Source organism: Balearica regulorum, chromosome 11 (assembly GCF_011004875.1).
Source record: "Balearica regulorum gibbericeps isolate bBalReg1 chromosome 11, bBalReg1.pri, whole genome shotgun sequence".
NCBI lineage: Eukaryota > Metazoa > Chordata > Aves > Gruiformes > Gruidae > Balearica > Balearica regulorum.
Genome location: NC_046194.1, coordinates 23918129 through 23934807, shown reverse-complemented (window position 1 = coordinate 23934807; position 16679 = coordinate 23918129). Strand labels below are relative to the sequence as shown.

The following is a 16679-nucleotide window of genomic DNA, read 5'->3' as shown; positions in this document are numbered from 1 at the left end:
ATCCAAAGCCCTGCCGCCCAAACCAGTCCACCCGAGGCATCACCTCCAGGGTATGCCATGTCCCCTTCCTCCGAGGAGACGCTCCGCTGCGGGGTGGAGCAGAGCCGGAGCAGGAAAAGCATTCCCTGCAGCATCTGGTTGCAATCAGTGCTTGCAGAACTGGCTACGCTCCTTCCCGGCCAGTAGCCAAGTGAGCTGTTTCCCACAGGATCCTGAGCCCATCGCTCCATGCGCCGGGGTTTCGCACGTCCGTTACAGCAAGTTGCATCCCTGGAGCAGCGCCTGGCTCCCGGCTCTGCCCGTGCCGAGGGGTCCGGCCCCGGCAGAGAACTGAGACGCTACACCTGAGGGGAAATAACCCGGCGTAGGCACGGGGCTATGCTGCTCCCGCACCGCTTCCCGGGGGACTTCTCCCTCCTTGTCCAGCAGCTCCAGAGCTATTGCAGGGCTGTGGCTGCTCGTTTCCAGCCCTCCTGCCCTGGCCAGCCCCACTCTTACTGTAATGAGCATCATAATAATGTGGTGACTTCATTATTCAGCTTACTTCACATGTAAAGGGTTATTTTAGTTTTCTCACGCTACATCTTTGACAGAAGACTTTAGGAAAACGCACTCCATTTAGAAAAAAGCCAGTTTAAGTTGCTAAGCAACCAGATTTTGTGATTTATTAAGGTTCTTGCACTATGTGATGGGTTTATGAATCCCCTGGCTCCTGGAGTCAAGTGATTACCTGAGGATCTCCGCTTGCACTCGATGGTGAGGTGTTCGGTCCTCTCCAGTTGCAGAGGAAGTCTTGAAAATGAGGCCAAGGTATGCAGAAAACAAAAGAAAAAGCCCTTGCCACCTATGGGGCTTAAAATCCTCCTGCTGGCTAAGCCAGCCTCGAGATCTGGGAATGAGCCGAAGCAAACACTGCACACCGCAGCGCTGCTGCCGTAACGAACCTGCATCACAAGGCAGGGCAAGAGAAAACCACCTCGAAACCAGAAGAAAATTGGATAAACTCATGTCTCGGTAGGGCTCCCTGCCTTCACCCCTGACCGCCAGCAGGATTGTGCCCGGGCGTGCGTTGCGGCTGTTAGGAAGGACGGTTTAAACCTGGCTCTAGAATTCTGCTTTAGAAGGAAGTCTTGACATAAGCGGGTCTCTGATGGAAAAGCCACAAAAATAAGCACATTGTCCCTGTGCGTTCTTTCTCGTTTGGCAGCAGGAGAGGTCAGTGCCGGGAAGGGCGGGTGGGCTGGGGGAGGGAGGTGAGCGGAGCGGAGCAGAGTGAGCTCCCCGTGCTCAGCGCAGCCTGTTCTTCCCTGCTAGACCTATACCAGTGATCCTGATGGGCTCCAGATGCTCTCCTTACCCGGAAGATGATTCATGATTGGGGACCGACCAGCCCAAGACAATCCGGCTGACTTCACCCTCTTTACCTCCTGGCGAGATGTGACCTCGTGCCTCAGTTTCCCCATCTGCAACACACAGAGACCTGCATGGTGCTGGCAGGGGAGGTGCCTCAGCAAAGCTGCCGTGTGGTTTCACAGGCAGTATTCCATTCCTAAGCTTCCCCAGGCAACTGGGACTGCTGGGGACAGGGTGCCGGGCTAGCCGGATCGGGGGGTGCACCCACCACGGCCGCTCTTCTCTCGAATTTTGCTGCTGCGCACTGCCCAGGACACGTGCCAGCACAGGGGCAGATGCAGGTGAAGAACTAGTAAATGCATTTTCAGATTAGACCTGGCCTCCCTCGAGGCTCTTAGGAGCCACAGAAGGGTTCCCCCATCCCTCCCGCCCCGGCACTGTGCTTCAGGCCCGTGTCCCCTCCAGGGGACACCCGTACAGCCACAAGAATATGCTGCCAAGGCACAACTTTCTTACTGGAGAGGAAAAAATATTGGCGTGAAGATCAGATCAAATGAGAACATGTTAAATTTAGCCTGGTTAGGGAAGGGCAAAAGGTTCCTTGAGTGCCGGCGGGGATGCTGCCCTCACTGCTGCCCTCACTGCTGCCCTCACTGCCGCTCTTGCCCAGGATATGCCGAGTTCTGGCGCTCGGCTGCGGCCTCGCTGAGAGCAGCCTGGCCGAAGGACTGGAAAACCCAACTCATCGCCCTGTGCCTGGTGCCCTGATCCTCTCCGGGCTTGTCCCTTGGACTGGACACAGCCGTGGTCACACAGCACTGGGTCGCTCATCAGCGTGGCCGCAGGGTGACGGACAGACCCACTGCGGCTGTAAAATGAAGCTTAAAAGCCCAGGGACCTGAAGGAAGAGGCTTTGGAGGCTGCAGGGAAATCTCATTCCAGGTGCCCACCCTCCCCGGGGGAGAAGGCAGCCCCACATCTCTGCTCAGCGGCTTTGCCTGGCCCCAGCTCAAACCTTGCCCAGCCTTGCCCAAACCGGGCTGCCCGGGGGGCTGGCAGCACCCCGCGCCCCGGCCTGCAGTGCCCCGGGAGAACAGCAGCCACTACACCTCCACAGCATCCCAGTGCCAGCCCAGAGGGACGGCAGGTTGCAGACGGTTTCGAACAGGCAAATCTTTGCTACTGGGCCAGCACAAATATTTGCTTTAGTGTGCGCCGGGGAGAGGGGGGACAGGCAGAGGAGAGCAGCTGCTGGGGACAACGAACATCCACGGGAGAGGAACGTCAGAAAAAGGCAAGATTAGTGTGCTTGCCCTGCTGCATCTATCGGGCTTCTGCCCTCCTCTCAGAGAACGGCAACCCCAAAGCCCCAGACCAAAATCCCAGAGAGGCTGAGCGGGATCTGTGGGAAGACCTGCACCCCCCGCCAGCGCCGGCACGGGAGGAACCGCTGATGGGGGGGAAGGCAGGAGCTGGGGGGTGCCCGTGCCCTCCCGAATGGCACCGGCAGGGACGAGCCGGCACCGGGGGTGGCCGTGCCCCCAGCCCGAGCAGTGCCAGCGCCGGGGGGTCCCGCCGGCAGACAGCCCGGAGCGCACCGCGCCGGGTCCGCTCTTCCCCCTCCCGGCTGCCGGGATGCGCCCGCGGGCCCCGCCGCCGGCCCGAGCATCCCCGAGCGGGGCCGCCCCTCCCTCCTCTTCCTCCTCCTCCTCCTCCTCCTCCCACCGGCCGGCCCCGAGCCCCGGCGCTACGGCCGGCGCAGAGCCCTCGCAGCCGCGGGGCTGGCCGGGGGAGAGCCGGGCCGGGCCGGGCCGGGCCGTGCCGAGCCGTGCCGTGCCGAGCCGAGCCGTGCCGTGCCGCGCCGAGCCGTGCCGAGCCGTGCCGTGCCGACCCGAGCCGAGCCGTGCCGTGCCGTGCCGAGCCGAGCCGTGCCGAGCCGAGCCGTGCCGTGCCGACCCGAGCCGAGCCGTGCCGTGCCGACCCGTGCCGGGCCGAGCCGTGCCGGGCCAGGCCGAGCCGGACCATGCCGTTCTACAAGCGGAGCGTGGTGCCGCGGCGGGGGCGGTCGGCGGTGCCGCTGGCCGAGCTGCGGGACGTCTGTAGCCTGGCGGCTCTCACCCTGCTCCGGCAGCTCGCCGACCTCTGCGGCCACTCGCTCGCCCTCCTGGGAGACATCGAGGGTCACGTCCTGGCCTTGGGTCGCCGCACCGGGCGGCTGCACCGCCGAACCGCCCGCCTGCAGGCGCTGCTGCGGGGCCGGCCGCTGCGGGGGGCGCACGCCGCCCCAGGTAAGGCGACCCCCGCCCGGCCCGGCCCGCCCCGCCGCCCCGGGGGGTCCCCGGGTCCCCCAGCCCCGGGGGGGGTGCGCGGCCGGGAGGTGCCACCCGTCAGGGCTGCACCCTGCTCCGAGAGGGATCCCGTCCCGTCCCCGGTGCACGGGGGTCTCCGCTGCTATCCCTCCGACGCGGCCCCCCGGGTGCCCGCCTCCCCTCGCCGGGGTGCCCGACCGACCCACGCCGGCTCCTGCCGCCGAGGTCGCTGCTGCTCCGTGAGCGGGGGGGTCTGGTGGAGCCGGGGAGCGGGGCGATGCCACCGCGAAGCCCTTTTCGTGCCGGTGGCTGGGGCAGGCTGGGGAAGCGTGCCGACCTGTTGCGTTGGGGTGATGTCGGGACAGCTCAGCAGCAGCCTTTCCCTCTGCCTGGCCTTTATTTTCCCGCACACAGTGGGCATTTTCCAGGCTGGCAGCCAAGCCCGCGTTTCACGCTGCGTCCCCGATTACCGGGGGCCGTTTCATTCCAGGCTCTCCGGGAAAGCGGGGACGCTGGGCTGTGAGAGCTGGCCCTCGCCTCCGTGCCGCGGTCCTTGCCTTGGATGCTTCAGCCCCATCCCGGGGCAGGGGCCCGAGGTGGCCATCCCCTCGCTGTGCTTTCAGCCAGCGTGCAGCCGCAGATTGGCGTGGAGCAGCTTTCACTTGGGGTTTTGTGTGGCCAGGGAAAATGACAAGTTGTAGCCCGGGTGTCCTGTCTGCTCATCCCTCTCCTGGCAGCGAGCGGGGTTTGTTTTTGCCTGGACTGCTTTCATTTCCCATTTCAAGCGGTTTGGCACAGGCTGCTGTGCTGGGTCAGAAGCAGGCAGCCTGTTTCGGAGGAGCTTAAAATAAGCTCGTTTTGGAATTGTTTATAAAAGTTTATTTTAAAAGGCTTTGTGGGGCAGGGAGGGGGAGTGTTGTTCGAGCACGTTTTCCCCAGAAGCGCAGCGCATTTCTCAGGCCCTTGGCAAAACGCATGCCTCTTGTGCTTTCTGCAAACCCCCTTGCAAGCGCTGTTTTGCTGCTCCGTCTGCGTGGAGCCATGGGAAATGACTGCCAGACCCTCGCGCCGTGCTTCCCGGATGCAGAGAGCAAGCGGAGCGCTCAGCCTCAGCCTGGGAGATGCGCTGCTCTTGCAAATGCTGGTGGAGTAAATCGGTTATCGGGGTAAGAAGAAGCTCCTGCTGTCCCGTGCATCGGCCAGTAGAGGAATGAGGGGACAAGGAGGTACCACGGTCGCCCAGGCTGACCTGTGCACAGCACCGGTGCAGTGCCAAACCCTGCGGCGTTGTCACCCCACGTGCTGGACCGGTGTCTCCCGGAGGAGGAGCTGGCCGTGACGGTGACCAGATGGCCCCTCGCCACCCGCGTCTGGCCGGCAGGTTGGGAATGCTCTTGATGGCCGCGGGAGCCTTGCGTGCTGCCGTGGTGGCGGCGGGAGGCGGGTGGGATGGCGTGGGGGACGGCAGGGACGGCCGCAGCGTGGCGAGGGCGGGGAGGCAGCCGCTGCTGCGGGCAGGTTGGGTTTGTAGCTCCCGGGTTGTGTTTTCAGCTGCGCGTCAGTGCCGTGCGCCTGGAGTTTCTCGTGGAGCAACACCACGGCTAGTTGGAAGCGGCGTGCGTAACACAGCGAGCAAATAGTCCTCCGGTGCTGCAGCTCCTCATTAGACCGCCATGAATATGCATGTATGCAGATGTGCAGGCATGGCTCTCCTGGCTGGCTGGCTAGCTGGGGGTCGGAGGTGCGTGGTGATAAAAATGCTTTGATTTTTTTGTGGGAATAGCTGGGGCGGTGCAAAGCGAGTGGAGCCGTGCCCACCGTACCTCCCCCTCACCCCTGCTCCGGCGGGGTGGTTTGCATTTCTCCCCAGACCCCGAGGGGAGAGCAACCCACCCACCCACCCTCCTGCCTGTTCCTCATCCATCCACCACTGCTGTTCCTGCGGCCAAAGGGATGCGGGAGCCTCTGGTTTTACTGAACTCTTTATTTAGGGGAAGAACAAAATTCCGACTGCTGTTTCAGTTGCTGTTTGTTTTTCTAAGAGCTGCAGCATCAGCCTGTCGCGGGGGAACGGTGCATGTCTCTGGAGGACAGGAGCTCTTTGCAAGCCCTCGGCGCCCCGGTGCTGCGGGGAGAACAGAGACAGCCCTTGGCTGCGAGAGTGCTGTGCGCCGAGCTGCAGCACCGTGCAGAGTCCCTTGAGTGAGGAGCAAATGTTTAACAACACCCTACTTGGGGTTTGGGGTTTTTCTTCTCCTCATTTCCATTTCTTGAGGAGGATTCAATGGCAAAAATCACATTTCTCCTTTTAAACTGGAATAAAACCCCATCTTGTCCCTGGGAGGTGCAGGGGAAAATCACCCAGGACCAAACGCGCCCCGGCGTAGCCTTCATGCAGCCGGCGGGGTCCAGGCGACGTGTCCAGCCTGGCCAGCTTGTAAGGACAGCCATGGGTCAGGCCCTGGGAGCCAGCGGGTGCCATCCCAACACCAGCCCGGCGCTGGCTGCAATCTCTGCTGGGCTGGGTTAGTCCCGCGGCGGGGGAGCTCAGGTCAGCACTGTGCAGCGGGACGTGTCCGTCCGTCTGTCCGGAGGCTGTGAGCGGGTGGGAGCTGCCCTGTCTTCCTCATCAGGAGGGGGAGATGCCGGGGTAGCAGCGTTGCTGCCAGACGAAGGAATCGTACGGCGACAGGCCGGGGGAGCACTTAATCTGACGAGGCAGCGTGGTTGTTTCCAGTGCGAGACGGCAGCCAAGGGCCGTCGGATTCCTCTGCTCTTATTCATCGGCAGTTGCATGGGAGCGGGGAGGGCGCGCGCCTGTCCCCGGGGAGCTGGGCGCATCCTGCCTGCCGGTGCAGCTTGGTGCTGATGCCTCCCTTGGTGCATGGAGGCGAGGATGCTGGGGCTGGGGGCTGGGGTCCCGCTGCAGCCAAGAGCAGAGCGGGGACCAGGCTGCCCGTCCCGCTCCCCTCAGCACGGCCACGTCTCAGAGGGGTGGCACTAAACCCAGCTCCCCTGGGAGCACTTGGCGCTGAAGGCGGGGGCCGCTTTGCAGCCCAGGAAAGCCCCCAGCGCACCGGGACGCGGCTCCATGGGCACCGGCTGGGTGACACAAGCCAGCGCTCCCGGCTCAGCCCTCTCTCCTCCGGACCCAGCGGCTCTAGAAATAAATCTCAGCAAAGCAGAGGATGGGGGCCTGGCGCCGAGAGCTATTTAAACTGTCGTCCCTGAAGAGCTGCGGGGACGGTTCTCTGGAAGAGGCTCTGGGCTGAGCTGGCAGGAGGAGCTGTTTACTGCTCTTGCCGAAATATGCGGCGTTCACCGTCCTCTGACCTCCCGGCCTTCGTCTTGAAACAAGCCATCGAGAGAGGCAGAGCCATCAGCCGGCCCCGGGGCTGCTGCCCCCCGCACCCTCCGCCCCGCTCTCTCCTGGCTGGGTGGGTGAGGGCTGGCGCAGACATCGGGGCAGGCTGTGGCCAGCACGGGGTGAAGGCTGCTCGCCCCCACAGCGACGCCGGGGCAGTTTGCAGAGATCCCCACCCTGGGAGCCCAGCACTGCTCAGCCTGGCCGCGACCCGCTGCAGCCTCTTCTGCTGGGCAGAGTAGCTCCCCAAAACCTCCAAGACCTCCAAGATACTTCCTCTGCCTGCTTTTTTCTAAACCGGCAGTGATTTCAGCATCGGAGGGGAGGGCGCAGCTCCCCCAAGGCTGCCTCGGCGCGGGCGGGAGGTGGGAAGCTGACCAAGGCTGGGACGGATGGGTTCGGCTGCCAGAGGAGGGGGAGCGGAGAGCCGCACCCTCCCTCTTAACGGGAACCGTCTGCAGGAGCGGCTCGGCGAAGAGACGCATAAATGAATAATGCACGTCTCCCACCCGGACCCGCTTTGGCTGATAGCCGTCCTCAGCGGTGGGCTGATAGCCGCTCTCCAGACCTGCGTGTGCAGGCAGCGCGGTGGTTGGGAGGAGACCCCATCCCTGCCTTGCAGCAGCTCCCCTACACCGCTGAAGCTTCCCGGCTGGGCTCTGCCACCCTCCGGGACTGCAGTCCCCCCCGCAGCGCACGCTGCCCGTGGGTGTGCGGTCCCTGCAGCGCCTGGCCCTGCGTGGGGGGGACGTGCTCGGGACGTCCTGGGAGCTGGCGTCGAGGGTGGCATCTCCAGGTCGTTGCTGTGACCTGTGTCCCTCCCTGCTGGGGTCTGGCTGGGGCTGGGATTCCTGCTTAGGTGGACTCAAATCCTGCTGCCCACTGGAAGCGTTTTCACCCGTGGGTAGCCTTTCGAAAGGATTTGCACGAGAGCTGAGCTGGCTGGTGGTCGTTCCTCAGGAGCTGGGCTGTGGCCCTGAGGGTCAGCACATCCCTTGGGGGCAGCAGGTCCTCGGGACCCCCGTCACCCAGCAAGAAGCGCACGGAGTTACGAGGGAAGGTGGCCACCGCTGTCCCCTTGCAGCCTCGCGCATCCCTGGTGTTCGTGTTTCCTCCTGCGTGGGCCAGTCCCTGCGGTGTGAGCTGAGAGGGACTCCCTTAGTACCGGTACTTCTGCAGTAGAGTGGTTCCTCTTAGGAAGCGCTTACAGCATCCCATTGGCCGTGAACATGGCAGTGGTTACGGTGAACAGGAACATGGATTAGCTTCAACTATGTGTCTCCAAAGCAGCTTGCGTCATCTTAAAGCAGTTTGAAGGATGCATTCACCGCCATGTGGAAGCAAGAGTTGGAGCTCACTTTGGCAACCCGTTTTTCTAGCTGCAGAGGTCTCCTTGAGGCTCAGAGAAGGACGAGGTGTGAGTGCGCAGGCAGGACCGCTCCCCACAGTGTGTGTGCGGGTTGTCCGGGCAGCGAGGAGCGGCAGGGCGTCATTTCGCTGCCTGGATTTCTGATGGTGCCCAAAGGAGCATCCTGCCTCACAGCAGGGCCTCCCGCTCGCCCCTTCAGCCGGGTGCTTTGCAAAGCGCCGGTAGCTGGTGGGGCTGTGTTTTGGAGAGCAGGTGACCTCTGGGCCAGGCTGGAGGGCTCTGTCCCGCCTCGCGAGGATGCTTCTCGGTGGTGCCAGGCACTGGACCCAGGGTGATGCCACAAGCACCCGCGCTGCTGCGGATCAGCGGCTTGTCCTCCCCGGCGCCTGCCATTTGTAGGACTTTCCTAGTTGGCAGGTGCCAGATGCTGGTGGACCATCTCCGTACAGTACGTGGTGCAGCTCCTGAGCGCAGCAAAGGTCGTCTTGAGACCATAATAACTGAAAGGCAGGAGCCGCTCACCCCAGGGCCAGGCTCCCCACTGCCGACCGGGACTGGGACCCGTCCGGCGGCATGGCCAGAGCTCCCACCCCTGTTCCCCGCTGTGAAATACATGGGGCCGGTGCATGGAGTGCCCCGTCACACCCCGGTGTGGGGCACAGGGCCACGTGCTGGGGCGTTCAGGGCACCCCGTAGCCCTGCCCCATGTCACGAGCCCAGGCCTGGGCTCCCAGTGAGCGGGGATTTCAGGAGTGCCCCTGCCCGTGCCCTCAGCCACAGTGTGGGGAGGAGATGCCCATGGAGCCGCCAGCAACACGTCCTGGCTCCAAACCCCGCAGCACCCCAGCGCCCGGCATCCTCCCCCCCTAGACCCTCGCATCCCAGTGTCCCTCGCCCAGCCTTCGCTGTCCCAGCTGATGCCGCCCTGTCCCCCCCCCCGGCTGCCAGCCTCCCCGCGTGCCGTCTGTGGGTGCCAGGGCTGCGGCTTGTGCCTCTCGGCAGGGCGATGACACCCCCACACTGACAGCCCTGTGCAGCGGGGTGCCCCATGCACCCCCCCAGGCATGGCCTGTGGCCTCGCTGCCACCCGTGGGGGCTGTGACTGTACCTGGCACCGCTCGGCAAGCCCAAATGCCACCGAGGGCTCTCACGTGCCAACCCTGTGCGTGCTGGGCACCCGCTGCTTCGCCCCCGATGGGCGTGGGGGCACACAGGGACCCACCAGGGACCTCTCCTGGCTGCTTAAGAACCCATCAGTCCCTTGGGGACTCATAGCCAGCTCCCAGCATGGTCCACGCTCCCCAGGTACCTGGTGCCCAGCACCATGCCCGCTGGCCATACCCAGCACCCCGTGGCCGCTGGCACGGGGCCGGGCAGCACGCTGGCCACCGCGCAGGCACGGGGGCGTTCGCTGGCAGCACAAAGCCTGGATTGATCGAGAGCTGGCGCGGCGCTGAACGGGACGAGTATGCTGGCCGGGAGAATCGGCTCTTCTTCTCCTCACACGTGCCAGCGGGCTCCGCCGCCCTCCTCCTGCGCTCGTGCCTGGCGGCGAGGACAGCTGCCCACCGTGGGCACCAGGATGCCGCCGGCAGGGGAGCAGGCTGGCGCTTTGGGCACCGGCAGCGGCGCACGCGTGGCTCTGGGTGAGTACCCGCCGGCACGCCGGGGTGACCGACCCCCTCCTGCCGGAGCCCTGGCCCCCGGCGCGGATGCCAGCGTGGCACGGTGCGACGGCTGGCAGCTGGTCGCAGCTCCAGGAGCCTTAGTGGAGCCGCTCAGCAGTGGGGGGAGGCTGAGCACGGTGGGTGGTACAGAGAGCAGGAGCGGGTCGTTAGCCCTCGAGTTAATCTAGTGATGGCAGATCGAAGCAGCTGGGGGGAACAAGCTGCTTCACCCAGTTAACCAGGCAGTGGCTGTCAGTGGCAATTTTCCTCCCTTCCCGGCACCTCAAGTCACCAGCCGCACCCGTACCGAGCAGCACGGCCCCAGCGTGAGCTTGGATCGTGCCTCAGTGTCCCCAAGGCCAGAGGGAGGATGGGGACAGCTGTGCACTCAGCCTGGGCACGCCACATCCCCGGCGCAGGGCAAACACCATCCTCACGCGTGTGCTTATGTGTCCGTATGTGTCTGAGCGTGCACACGTGCCTGTTGCAGAGGCGAGGGGCTCCTGCACATGCAATGGCTGTCAGGGTCTGTGCCGCCACTACTCCGCACCGGCTGCTCTCGGAGGAACCTCAGCTGGTCCCTGGCTCTCATGGTCTCTGAAATCCCAAAGGAAAGGGGTTCTTGGAGCTCACAGCAGGTGCCGGCGAGGTTACCAGCCCCCTGACTGCCGGGGCACTGAGAGGGGAAGGCGGTGTCTGGAGAGATGCTCATGAGTTGTCTTAAAGCGCTTGCTCCGAGCGCAGTGAAACTGGGGGGTCTTGGCTGCTGTGGGGTCAGCCCTGAGACAAACCCCATGCACGCGCAGGATGCCTTCGCCATCCCTTGCAGCTTGCCTGATGCGTCTGTGGCTGCCAGGCCCAGCAGGGTCTGCCCAGTCCCCTTCCCCTGCCTGCAGCGCTGGGTGCCGGGGCTCTTTCCCAGCCCCCAGCAGACGCTGGCATCTCCCCGCCGGGCAGGGCTCGCCCATCGCCATCCCGGGGGGTCTCGCGTGGCCGCATCCTGCCAAGCAGGGGGGGCAGATCTCTCTTTGCAGATCCAGCTTGTGGGTACAGCCCTGCCCGGTGCACGGAGACGCTCCCCGGCTCCAGCCAGCCCCCCCGGGTGTTCCCCCTCCCCAGGCTGCGGCCGGCAGCCAGCAGCCTCCTGGGTGGTCCCCGGCTGTCAGGCAGCGCGTGGGCTGCCGGGGCCACCTGCGAGGGGCTGCCTGTGTGGGACAGGCTCCCTTCCTGCCCGCACCGGGAGCCCAGCCAAGGGGGGGCCTGGATGGCTGCCTCCCGGAAGGCCATGGGGTGCAGCCGGCCTCGGGGGGGGCTGTGGGGCCGGCTCCAGGCTTCTTCAGGCTGCTCCCCACCAAGCCCTGGGACCAAAGACTTTGGCAAAGCGCTGCCGGGAGTCTGAGATGCTCCAGCGGATCCCATTGCAACCCACGCTAGGAGGGAAACCCGCCGGCTGTGGGCGGGCCAGGTTTGGGCAGCGGCTGGAGGAGGCAGAAGTCCCCGTCGACTGGTGGGTACCCGAGTGAGCCGGAGCAGAGGGAGGGTCTCTGAGCCCCTCCAAAGCAGCCAGGATGTTGCTAATGGGAAGGGCGGTGATGGCGTGTGTTCATCCGGGGAGCTGCTTGGCAGGCTCTGCCCCCAGGCCCGGGGCTGGAGATGGTATCTCGCTGTAGGAAAACATGCGTGGTGGTGGGATGGAGCTGTGTTTCCTCCTTAAAATCCTCCAGGCCTGCCTGCACCGTCTGGCCTGGATGTGGCAGACCCGTCCCGTACCACACGTATGACCCACACGCAGGCGGTTCGTGGGTGCACGGCAGCTCGTGCTCTGTGCAGCATTGCCAGCACGCCAGGTTCGCCTGCACCCGTGCGTGCGACGCATTTCGGTGGTGCCAGGCCTGCCGCCTGGCATCCTCGCCCTCCGCTGTCTCACAAGCAGCCGGGCAGCATCTCGGATACAGTGGATCTGCTCACGCGCCCCGTCGTGGGCATGCACAGCCTTGCCGAACGTGCCCAACTCACTGCCTGAGTGACGGGGCCGTACGCCCAGGAGCTGTTTGCCGGAGCTGGCAGACAGGCAGAAGCTGCCAGATCATTTCCTGAAGCGGCAGAAAAAGGCTAATGGGGACTTTCTGCTGCAGCAAGCAGAACGGGCAGCGGGAGCGTGAAGCGAGGCTAATGCACACCTGAACTGGCAGCGGGTGCCTCGGGACGAGAGCTGTCGGAGGACGCTGCCAGCACCGGTGCCTTCCCCGCCACAGCCCATGCCGGGTCCGTGTGACCTTGCAGCGTGGCTTTGCAAACCCTCTTTTCCCGGTTTGGCCGGGACAGGCGGCAGATGCCTACACTGCGTGCACGGGAATGGCTCGTTTCGTGCTTACATGGAAAGCCCGAGGGCTCCCGGTGCCGGGGGCTCGGTTGGAAGTCAGGCCAAAGGCTGGGGGGGGATTTGCACTGGCGAAAGCTGCCCGCCGGCCCCAGGTTCCTGCTCACCCATAGGGCAGGGCGGCAGGATGCCTCGCCTGCCCCACACGTCGCCCTGCTCCCCCGGGAGTTGTCCAGCCCCAGGGAAGGGCCGTGGTTAAGGGAAGCCAGAGGCAGATCGGTGGGTCGCGCTGGGCTGCGCGTGGTGCCCATCGGTCTGTGCCACCTGCGCTTTGGCCAGGGTCTCCTAAAGCCTTTCTGAAGACCCCCGGGAGCATGCCTGTGCCCGGAGCTCTTGCTGCAGGCGTGGGGAGCGCTGTGGGGCCCTCCCCTCCCCACAGACAGGCGAGGGGGGCTGCTCGAGCCGCTCCAGGCAGGAGTCCGGAGCAAAGCCCTGATCCCTGTGCATGACAGGAGAGGGGAGGTTGGTGCTGCCCACGGCAGCCACGCGGGCCGGCCCGGCCCGGCAGCGGTGGTGGGGTGGCATCTCCTCTGCAGGGCTCTCGCCGATCGCACCCCTCGTTGCGGCTCCCGGGACCTGCCGGAGGGATGCCAGCTGGCAGCCGTGCCGCGGGGGCAGGCTGACGGGACGCTCCGTCTCCATGGCTCCGGCATCCGCAGCAGGGACATGTAGCTATAACTTTAAGAAGGGCCTGGGCTGGGGTGGGAGAAGCGTTTCCATCCAGCCTTTCTCCCAGCAAACCTGGATCGAGTTAGCGTTAGCGAGCGGCGGAGTTGGCGCCTTGGCTGTTCCCTCGCTCCCGGCCGTGGTAGCCACCAGCTCACTCCGTGAGCGGCCATGGGGGTTCAGAGCAGCTGGTGGGGCGTGGGGCAGCCTTCGTCCCCCATGGTCACGGTCCCTGCAAGAAGAGGAAGAGGAGGAGGCAGAGCTGGGTACGTAGAAGTTTTATCCTCCTCCCTGCCTGCTGGACTCGCTGCCCCACTCCAGAGAGGGGGCTGCAGCACCGCAGAACGAGGGCAGGGAGCACGGTGGGTGTATGGCATGGGACGGGTGGCTGTCTGCAAAGGTGGGTGCTGGCAGCGGGCAGCCCCAGGGCTTGCCCACATGGCCAGGGCCGGCAGAGCCGCCTGCTCGGCTCCTTCCCACATGGTGAGCGAAGGGGATGGCAGGATGGGGCCAGCTCGGTGCCTCACCGCCTGTCACGCGAGGGCTCGCAGCGCCGGGATGCACCGATGGTGACAGAGGGCAGAGCCCCGCGGGGGGATGCAGTGCCCTCTGCTCCCTGGGCAGCACCCATGCCCTCCTCTTCCTCCCCACGGGCTCCGGCTGGGGCAGGGAGCATCCCCAGGGACCCCCTCGGGAGGGATGTCCCTGCGCTGCTGCGGGCAGAGGTGCTGGGGGATCTGGTGGCCGTGTGGGGGGGGATGCCAGTGCCACGCCTTGCGCCCCGTGTCTCCCGTGATGGGCTGATAAATGACACAAACTAGTGATGGCATCACGGCACACGGTGGCAGTCCAGGTCTGCGCTGGTTCTCTGGCGCAGCTGTTTTGGGGTGCGTTCAGTTTTCCCAGGCCAGGGAAGCTCATGGTGACCGGGGGTGCAGGTTGCTGGGGTGATCAGGGCCGGGGTCCCCACGTCCCCCAGGTCTGACCTCTGCGTGGGCAGCAGAGGCCTCGCAGCTTGTCCCATGCTGGCGGCACGGTGGCCGTCAGAGGACCCCGGCCTTGAGCCCACCGTGTGTTTTCCCTCCGCTGAGCGGCTGGCGGGGGCAGAGCAGTGGTCCTGAGCCTGGAGAAGAGCCTGGCTGTGCCACGGCCATAAGGCAGCTGAGCACCATTACGCTGAGCTCGGGGGCTCGGGCGCGCGGGGTGGGCACACCGGTGCAGCCCCTCGCAGCGCTTGCAGGACGTGCCTCCCCCCGCACGCCCACCCCACGCGCGGCTTAGCGACAGGCTGCGGCAGGGGACGCGGCTGCTCGGCGGGAGCCAGGCGGTTCCTCCAGCCGAGGGGCAAACCAGGAGTACGGGGGGCAGCGCTGGCAACACCCCGTCCCGGGGAGGACGAGTCAGTCCCGGGTGCAGCTCCTGGGACACGGAGCAGGGAAATATGTTGTTGCACTGGAGGAATCCCAGGAATGCAGAACCCGGAGGGGACACGAGGTGGCACGGCAGTTTCAGCCCAGCTTTTCCGTCGCTGCAGGCAGATTCCCGGCCAGGGCCAGGCAGGCCTCGCAGGGACAGCTCGGTGCAGGACGGCAGGTCACCTTCAGCGGGGCGAGCGGAGGGGCTGCCGGGGGCTCCGCGTCCTGGGCTCGGCCGGGGCCCTGCCGGTGGCCGTGCCCCATCCAGCACCCACTCTGCCGGGACGTGGGACCCCCTCAGCGTCCGACGCGGCCCTGGGAGCGACGCACGGTGCTGGCCGCTCGCCTGCGCGGTGCTGTGCAGCCCTGGCCCCGCTCCCCCAGCCTCAGCCCGGCCCCAAGCCGTTGTTCTCCAATGAGCTCGTCTGCCTTGCTTTATTATTATTTTTTAACACGATCTCTTGGCCAGAAAGTAATCAGCTCGTCCACTTGGCGAGTGTTTATGGCTTCTTCAAAGAAGCTGATTTCTCAGCCAGGAGAGGGGCTACGTTAGAAACAGAGACGGTCCCCGTGTTCGGGGCTGGACAGAGCCGCCAACACGGGCTTTTCCCCCGCTCCATTCCCGCGGCGGGCAGCCAGGGCACGCCGGGGTGCACTCGGCTGCTTGTGCCCTGCTTGTGCCCTGCTGCCTTCACGGGCCCTGTGCACGGCGCGTCCCTGTGCACGGTGTGCCCCTCTGCTGTGGGTGGGAAGGACCGGCCGGGAGCCGCTTCGCAGCGTGCGGGGAGCTGGCTGGGGCTGCAAGAAGCGTGGAGTTGGGAAAGCGCAGGCGAGCTGCGTGCACCCGCAGGGCTCGGAGGAGGACACGGGGTCTAGGGCTTCACCGCGAGAGGTGACAAGTAGCTCGGAGTGATGAGTAGCTTGCTCGGCTCCCCAGGACAGGGTGTGGAAAGACAGCCGTGCTGTCGGATCGTGGACCCCACGACCCACGCTGGGGCTGTTTGCAGAGTTGCTGCTGCAGCCTGACTCGACACCGCGTGCCTTGCTTGGCTGGGGGCTTGGGGGAACGGGAGAAAGTATTTTCTCAATGGCATTTGTGCAGACCACCCCAGGCTCTCCTCGGTCCTTCATCTTCCTGGAGAGTGCGGGGAGGCCAGGGCAAGGTGGGAGTACGCCTGCGCTGCCTGCAGCTCCTGCCCACGGCCCCATCGTGGGCTGTCCCCACGAGCCGAGGCGCTGCCGCAGCCCTGGCCCGGCACGGGGGCAGAGCACAGGGCCGTGGGAGCTGGGGGTGCCACCGCAGGGCCCCCGCACCGCTGCGGCTGTCACACCCACCTGCTCCCACATCAGTCACACAAACCGCTCCTTGCGCCAAGTACTGATCCAATTTGTGGCTGTTTCCATAACAACCTCCCAGCGCTTTCTGGTCCTTTCTGTCACTACATGGATGCTGAGCTTCGGCGTGTAAGGGATGCTCTGGCCTGGGATGGAGCGGCCGGGCTGAGCCGTCACCGAGGACCTCTGGCTCCTGGGTGCACAGGGCTGCTCGCTCGCTGGAGGCCAGGGCACGTTGAACAAGTTTCCCCTGACCTGGGAGCAGGTTTTTTCCCCATCAGAGGGATATGGTGAGGTTTGGGCTGGGGGAAGAAGCAGCCCAAGGGCAATAGTTGATGCAGGCATGCAGCCTCTCATGGGGGGTCCCCGAGCACAGCTCAGCCTGTGCAGATGTGGCACTGCCCAGGATGCTCAGTGCCAGGGATGGGGCTGCTGGAGGTGCTGCCAGCCAGAAACCCCGTTTCTCAGACCAGAGACCCCATCACCCACAGGCCTGGCTCTTGCCGTGTCCCATGGCTCTCACACGGGCTTTCCCCACGGGGTGCCAGCCCCAAGAGCTCACCCCGCACCCTCCTGTCTCCCACTGCACCGGTGCACGGCTCAAGCTGCTCTCGGAGCGCCATGCTCCCTGTTGCCCCCATCCACGACCTGCTCAGCCTGCCAGCCCGCAGGGCCAGCCTCGGGTCCCCCCCCAGCCCCAACACCCCCCGGGGACTGCCCAGCCCCAGGATCCCCCAACCTGGCCCCAGCCCCACCAGTCCCAGTGCACCCCTCCCCAGCCGGGGTGCCCCCATTCCCCCCGGGGCTGCCCAGTCCCGGTG

At 65.3% G+C, this 16679-nt stretch overlaps 2 protein-coding genes across 5 annotated transcripts in view; one reads left to right on the top strand and one right to left on the bottom strand.

The window, feature by feature from the left end:
* TSC22D3 (TSC22 domain family member 3) overlaps window positions 1-16679 on the bottom strand; it is a 430696-nt gene that overhangs the window by 244992 nt on the left and 169025 nt on the right. The window lies entirely within an intron of this gene.
* The window catches only part of NHSL2 (NHS like 2), a 32724-nt gene continuing 19296 nt past the window's right edge, over window positions 3252-16679 (top strand). For 3 of the 4 annotated variants that reach the window (XM_075763808.1, XM_075763807.1, XM_075763806.1), the window contains exon 1: window positions 3252-3641. In XM_075763808.1, the coding sequence (XP_075619923.1) occupies window positions 3377-3641 (265 nt within the window). In that variant the 5' untranslated portion in view covers window positions 3252-3376. Of the gene's footprint in view, window positions 3642-4911; window positions 5044-16679 lie in introns of those variants that run through there. The other variant, XM_075763815.1, reaches the window with a different exon arrangement.